This window comes from Hordeum vulgare, chromosome 2H, assembly GCF_904849725.1.
Source record: "Hordeum vulgare subsp. vulgare chromosome 2H, MorexV3_pseudomolecules_assembly, whole genome shotgun sequence".
Taxonomy (NCBI): domain Eukaryota; kingdom Viridiplantae; phylum Streptophyta; class Magnoliopsida; order Poales; family Poaceae; genus Hordeum; species Hordeum vulgare.
The window spans coordinates 70,503,519-70,511,034 of record NC_058519.1 but is presented as its reverse complement, the minus strand read 5'-3'; the positions used below and the strand labels follow the sequence as shown (position 1 = coordinate 70,511,034).

The 7,516-nt window shown below is 47.0% G+C and overlaps 2 protein-coding genes across 2 annotated transcripts; both read right to left on the bottom strand.

Moving 5' to 3' along the window:
- Positions 1-984: 984 nt before the first annotated feature.
- Positions 985-2,138, bottom strand: LOC123425505 (glutathione S-transferase T3-like). The gene is made up of 2 exons (XM_045109199.1): positions 1,725-2,138; positions 985-1,638 (listed from the first exon to the last, which is right to left on the bottom strand). Exons 1-2 carry the CDS (start codon positions 2,136-2,138, stop codon positions 1,054-1,056), a joined length of 999 nt encoding a protein of 332 aa, XP_044965134.1. The 3' UTR covers positions 985-1,053.
- A 1,862-nt stretch (positions 2,139-4,000) lies between these two features.
- On the bottom strand, positions 4,001-7,239 carry LOC123425081 (pyrrolidone-carboxylate peptidase). Its single transcript, XM_045108754.1, has 6 exons — positions 7,069-7,239; positions 5,609-5,883; positions 4,867-4,971; positions 4,721-4,768; positions 4,337-4,594; positions 4,001-4,243 (listed from the first exon to the last, which is right to left on the bottom strand). The coding sequence occupies exons 2-5, from the start codon at positions 5,873-5,875 to the stop codon at positions 4,355-4,357; spliced, it is 660 nt and encodes a 219-aa protein (XP_044964689.1). The 5' UTR covers positions 5,876-5,883; positions 7,069-7,239; the 3' UTR covers positions 4,001-4,243; positions 4,337-4,354.
- Positions 7,240-7,516: the final 277 nt, after the last annotated feature.

The window sequence follows — 7,516 nt, the reverse complement described above, 5'->3', positions numbered from 1 at the left end:
CCAACCATATAACTCAAATACGCATAAAACAACGTCGAACCTTAAGTGTGCAGACCCTCGGGTTCGAGAACTATGTAGACATGACCCGAGAGGCTCCTCGGTCAATATCCAATAGCGGGACCTGGATGCCCATATTGGATCCTACATATTCTACGAAGATCTTATCGTTTGAACCTCAGTGCCAAGGATTCGTATAATCCCGTATGTCATTCCCTTTGTCCTTCGGTATGTTACTTGCCCGAGATTCGATTGTCAGTATCCGCATACCTATTTCAATCTCGTTTACCGGCAAGTCTCTTTACTCGTTCCGTAATACAAGATCCCGCAACTTACACTAAGTTACATTGCTTGCAAGGCTTGTGTGTGATGTTGTATTACCGAGTGGGCCCCGAGATACCTCTCCATCACACGGAGTGACAAATCCCAGTCTTGATCCATACTAACTCAACTAACACCTTTGGAGATACCTGTAGAGCATCTTTATAGTCACCCAGTTACGTTGCGACGTTTGATACACACAAAGCATTCCTCCAGTGTCAGTGAGTTATATGATCTCATGGTCATAGGAATAAATACTTGACACGCAGAAAACAGTAGCAACAAAATGACACGATCAACATGCTACGTCTATTAGTTTGGGTCTAGTCCATCACGTGATTCTCCCAATGACGTGATCCAGTTATCAAGCAACAACACCTTGTTCATAATCAGAAGACACTGACTATCATCGATCAACTGGCTAGCCAACTAGAGGCATGCTAGGGACGGTGTTTTGTCTATGTATCCACACATGTAAATGAGTCTTCATTCAATACAATTATAGCATGGATAATAAACTATTATCTTGATACAGGAATTATAGTAATAACTATAATAACAGAACATTCTCACCTTAAACTTGATCTAATTGAGCATGTGTGGCAAAAGTTTGGAAACGAGTGATGTAATCCATGTCTTTGTAATGCAGTGCTATCAATAAAATAGTTCTTACAACAACTAGGATAAAGCATCAAATAGTTCTTACAACAACTAGGATAAAGCATCAAATAGTTCTTACTCTAGGCGACGAGCAAGGATCTCATTCTGCTTAGCTTGGTAGAACTGCTTTTGCATATCAGTCATACCACTAGTGTCTATGAGCATGACCCTCTCATCTAATTCAAACTGTCTCCGTGCATCCTCCATCTCGTTTCGTGCATCCTCCTTCTTTTTCAGTGCAATCTCCTCTTTTCGCAATTCAAATTGATGTGCATAGCGAGCATTTTTTGCCGCCTCTTTGATGTCATCCTTCTCTTGCTTTGCTGCCCACACAGTTTCTAATGACAACTTGCAAGCACTGTCATCAGCTTTACCTTTCCGCAATTTGTCCTTCTTCACACCATCAGGTCTTTGCTCATGTTCAAGAGCATCCCTGTGTATCGAGGTAGCATTAGTGTGTACCGAGGATGCATCAGCTAGATCATTGGTGGATGTGCCCGGACTTGCACCAACGGTCTTCTTTTGTTTCTTACGAGAAGTTTCAAGTTCTTTTGTCTGCCACTTTGGATACTTCGAAAGCTCGACATAGCAATGCATCAATGTGAAAGGCTTCTTCTTTTTAAGATCCATTTCCTTGAACATAATGTGTGCATCGTTTGTCTGCACATACAAATGTATTGTGAAAATCTGCACATCACATATAGAATATTGCACAACACATATAGAAGTACAAGATAGACACATACCTTTTCTTCTATAGTCCTTCTGCTTTCTTCCCTATTTAAAATCTGCTGAAGGCAACCACAAAATCTAGCGGTCTCTTTGTTAATCAATGTGTAACGGCAATTGATTACATTAGCATTACGCTCCGACCATGATGACATCTTGTGTGAGTTGTAGTACTCTGAAATTCTATCCCAATAAGCATCTCTATTTTGATCTGTCCCGACACTATCCAACCTTGTATTTCCCCATGCTGCTATCAAAATATTGTCCTCCTCACTAGACCAATTTTTTCCTTTGTTGGATTTTGCTTTCTCTGTTATTGGTGTTGCTTGATGCTGAGTTGATGGGGTTGGTTGCTCTCCAATTGGACTTTCTAGTTGTGTTTGTGTGTAACCAAAACCCATGGTGTCCAAGAAGCTTTCATCATCATCCATCTGCAAACAATCAACAAATACACACATGAATCAACAAATATGTTAGCAAATCAATAGAATTTTGATAGTAGTCTGTATGTGTTCATCCCTCCAGCCCCTCTCTCCCCAGCGAGCTCTCTCCCTCCAGCCCCTCTCTCCCCAGCGAGCTCTCTCCCTCCAGCCCTTCTCTCCCCGCCGAGCCGAGCCTCCAGGCCGCCGCCGCCCCACCCCAGCCCCTCTCTCCCCGCCGAGCCGAGCCTCCAGGCCGCCGCCCCCCACCCCAGCCCCTCTCCCTTCACGCAGCGGCCCCAGCCCCTCTCTCCCCGCCCTCCCCTCTCCATGGCTCGCGCCGCCGCCGCCGCACTTCAGCAACGGCCCAGCCCCTCTCTCCCCGACCTCCCCTCTCCATGACGCGCGCCGCCGCCGCCAGATCTGGCCAGCAGTGCGGCGGCCGCCCGACGTCCCGCGCCTCCTCTCTACCACGGGAATGGAAAATAGAAGGGAGGAAGAGAGCTTACCAGAGGGGAGTGGTCGTCGGCGAGCTTCGATGGCCTCTGGACGGAGGCGGGAGCAGGGCGGGAGCAGGGCAGGAGGATGGCGGGAGCAGCTCATTTCCGTTTCCACGAGCGTGGTCGAAGCGTGTTTATTTCCACGAGGAGTAGCCTCGTGGATGGACGTGTAAAACTTGCACGCCCGTATACACGTTCCACTGGGACGCATTTTTCAGTTTGCATCGTGTATATTTATCATTCACCTTCATATACACCATCCACTAGAGATGCTCTAAAGGCTTCACGTGGGTCCCGTCTTAGAGGCAACACCGCCTCCAACACACTGCTGAATACTGATGCCCTAATGGGTAATGACTTGTTCCACATAAGGTCCAAATTTCTCAACAAGCACATCATGACGACCATTTACCTACTGTGATGACAAAGGTAACCGACCACCACCGGTCCTAAACAACTTCAACTGCTCAAGAAGTGTTAGCAACCCAGGCCTAGCTCCCACTCTATCAACATGTATTTGAATGTTTTCGGATCGCATCAGACACTCCACCATATCCTAAAAGGCCGGCCTAAATGAAATATGACACTCTCTTTTATAAAGTCTTAGCCTCCTCATGTATCCGAGATTGGATTAAAATCACTCGCACTATCCAAGGTCAGGTCCTGACAAGGAGGACACCTCGGTTGACGCTTGGACACCTTGCCTCAACAAGCTCAGCTAACATCGCGGCATTTGCAGGATACATTGGTCTTCTCGTATGTGAAATAAGAAAGGAAAGAAGAAAGAAGAAAGAAGAAGAGAGGGGGAAAAGGAAAATCCTATTCTACTGCCGAGCCCATATCCACCCTCCTGAACAGCAAAATGAAAGAAAAAAAAGTAAATAATTCTAAAAAAAATTGTAAGAAACTTTTGCAAATGTTTTATATGTTTGCAAAATTTCAGCACAAAACAATATTCGTGAAAAGTATGACAAAAAGATCAGCACTCCAAAATGTTTTAAAAACTAACATTTTTAAAACATCGATTATTTTTTTGTGACAACTATTAGAATGTCGTTTCATGCTGGAATTTTGCAAACATACAAAACATTTGTCAAAGTTTCCCACAGAAAATTAAGATTTTTTTATTGTTTTTACTATTTTTTTTTATTTTACTGTTCATCATGAACATTTGAGTGCCCGGGGGAAAAGGTGAAGACTGCCTGTCAAAAGAGATGACAGTGGCATCACAGATACAGCATGTGAAGAACAAGAGATGAAAAGATGGCATTGGCGCCAGAAATGCAAAACCACCACCATTCACAAGCGCATCGCAAACGCAAGAACGAAAAGCACGGCATCAACAAATCGCATCACACGCACATACGCGCTGCATCCACTCCGACGATCTGTCAATTTTATTGGAACCAGGTTTTCATGCAAGTTAAGGACATGTAACTGATGGCATGCAAGCCGGCATTTCACACACACACACTCTAGAGCATCGTTTTTTTTCCTTTTTCTCTCCCCTTAAATACACCCTTCTTTGGAGCAAGATCTGACCAATAGGCGCCAATCACCACACAATTTTTATTCAGTCTGCGTCCAACTTTACATCTTCCAGGTCAAGCCGCTGACCTACAGGCAATGAAAACAGGACAAGGATTTCAATCATTTAGCCAGCCAGCTCTTGGTAACAAAATGGGGATCGAAGGACCAGGTAAAACCCACCTTTTAAGTTGTCCTTTCCTAGTTCAGGCTAGCGAGAGCTTCGACGAGGGAAGCGACGAAATGGATCTGGACCTCCTCGTCGACTGTCGAGAAGAGGGGCACATGCACAAACAGAGACTTGATGCCGTGCTGCTCCGCGAACCGGAGAGAGTGGTAGTACACATAGTTGCACACGAACCGCCCGGCGTCATCCGAAGGCATCACATCGTAGCCTGTCTTTCGGAGTGACTTGGTTAACTCTTTCACTGGCAGTGTAGTCTGGGTCGACCATGGAAAGTTCACAGAAGCGTCGTTAATCATAAGAGGATCAGCACAGCAGGATTGCAGTTTCTAGCTATTATAATTCAGCAAGCACCCATTGTATATGAACAATTTGACCTTTACCTCTCTTGTCCGTGAGATGCTTCCGTCAGATGGAACAATAGGGACTCTCTGCGTGGGAACAACGAAGCTGGTAAAATGAAATGCAAAGAGAAGACCCATTCATATGCAGAGAAAACAAAAGGTTTGAGATTAGTCAGCAACGCAACCTGAGGCTTCCACCCAAGCTCATCTGGGCAGCGGAAGGTGGCTTCATTCACAGCTTGATTCTCAAGAGCAAACCGTGATGCGCCACTGTTGACCCCAAAGTGGACCTGAAAAATGTTCCGTACAAAAAATGTCTTCAGTGACAATGAAAAACAGAGTAAAGTGAACTTTTCATATCTTTCAGAAAACATCACAACCACAGGATGGCGGGTATACGGCAAGTTGGCAACACTTTGTAGTTCATGAACGTATAATATATGATCCAATGAAACTCGAGCAATATTTTCATTTTCTGGAATGCATGTTTTCACACATCTTGAAAGATGTAAGGTGTAAGCATGGCAGGACATCATTGCATGACCACATCATATCAGCTATAAATCGTCACTACAATCAGCTGTGGCTTGCATACAGAAGTGGACCTCCGACTCCAACATTAAGTACTTGCCAATTATATGCAGTCCTAAATTACTGACCAATGACGAGCACTAGCGTAAGAGGTCCAAGTGAAGCAAATAACTTCTACATCCAAGAAATCTGATAGAAATCAGAGTTTCGATTGGCAATGCAAGAAGAAGCTTTCAGTTGAATTATAGACAGCATTAGTTTTAAACTCCAGGGTGAGAGTATAAGAACACGTCAAACAATACAAGTGCACATTTTAACTGAAATTTAGAGGAAGATTGAGTCATCTAGCATGATCTTGAAACAAATTTACTACTCGAGAGTAAGGTGAGCACTGACCCAAATAATTTGCCCCTGAGCTGATGACCCGTTCTCTCTATCTGCAATGGCAGATTCTAAAACTTTATATAGTGTTCCAAGCGCCCCCTGCCCGGCTGTTTCGAGAATTTCACAGCTTCCAAGTACAAGATTTTTTGGCAACCCTCTCTTTTCAATGAAGGATTTAATATTGGTCACAAGTTTCTCTGTCGGGTTCTCAGCAACTCCATGAAACTTCTTAAATCCGGTAACATGGACAGTCACGATTGAAGGCCCTTCTGATCCCATTTACCCTTCTGAGAAACACAAAACAACAAGGCTTCTTAATCCAAAAGTTCAAAGGACCAACAAATGCATAAATTTCAGGAAGGCGCACACTTTACCGGACACAACAATGTGTCAACACCATCAGTGTGAACTTACTAAATCATAACACAATGAAGTGGAATCTATTGCAGGCAGTTCCAACTGCCCCCAGGAGAACTACTACTCATGCATAAAACATGCAAGGAAGTTAAAATGTCACGCAGAAGAGCGATGAAGTGCAGTAAACAGTAAAAAAAAAATATTACACTCGTGAAATAATCGACAAGTAAACTTTAAACAACAACCAGATGAGTAATTTTTGCAAGCGCCGGCCGGAATCTTCTGAAATGATAAAGCAATCATTGTTGCACACCTCTCAATATTATATTGAGAAGCGAACAACCTTGCGGAACAAACAACAACATCTCCCCGAAAGCAAGAGATAAGTAGGAACACGTAGGACCTAGCTAGCTCTTGATTGAAGTGATGAGAGATGAGCACCTCGACCAAGAACAGGAACAGGAGCATCCCCTACCCTGTGCACATCCGAGTTAAGAGCTCAAGCAGGACACGAGAGCGCATCGGCCAAGCATCAGCGGCTGTTAGCTCACGCAAGAGATGAAAATCCATGCGCACCGCCAAGAGAACACACACGGCACAGGCACAGGAAATAACATAAAAGGCACTCCTTTTTCCGAGCCTGCTGTGGTGTTGGTGTGAATATTAGTCAACTCTGGCTTGGCATAAACGTCAAAATCACACCGAACGAGGAGCTCGGGGAGCCACACAGACCAACAAACCCGAATTCTCCACTCCCCCCGACGCCAATCGGACGCCAGCCGTGAGCACGGAGGACCGGCCGCGGCTGGAGCGCCGCCGGCAAGCGAATCCGTGGAGAGCCCACCACCTTTGCACCCGATCGCCTCGAATTCCCCCTCCCAAACGTACCCACCCGGGACGAAATCCAGCAAAGCGACCCCCAATTTCGCAGGCGAGCGAGCTAGCAAGAGACGGCCGCGCAGAGAAGCGGGGAGGTGAAGCTGCGCGCGCGGGCGCGGGCGTACGTATCCATCCACGGACACCATCGGCGCGCGCGCGCGCGCACACACACAGGCACGCAGAGAGAGAGAGAAGGCGGGAATCGCCGGAGCGAGCGGAGAGCGGGGAACCCTGACCTCGGGGGGGCGGTGGCGACGGGAGAATCGGAGGCGGATTGGTTCCTCCTGGGAGCAGTGGTGGTGGTGGGATTGTTGGGGGAGGGGCGAGAAAAATTTCGGGCTGGGGTGGGGGTGGGGGAGGGAGAGGGTGGGGGCGGGTCGCCTGCCCGTCCTTTTAAAGCGCATCGCACCGCACCGCACCACGGGGAAGAGAAGAACACTGGTTGAACTGCGCAAGGGATCGGGGGCGGGGTGGGGGTTGGCCGAGGCGGGGCCCGCGTGGCGGCGACGGGTGGTGCCGGCTTCGGTGGGGCCCCGCCCCGCCCCGCCCCGCCCGCTCGGTGGTTTGTGCAGCTAGCTGGGTGGGTGTCGCGGATCGGGCGCCAAATCTCCCCTGCGTGCCGTGGCCGAAGCTGTTACGACGGATTAAGCTGGCTTGAGTACTCAGCTGGCTTTCCAGATTGTG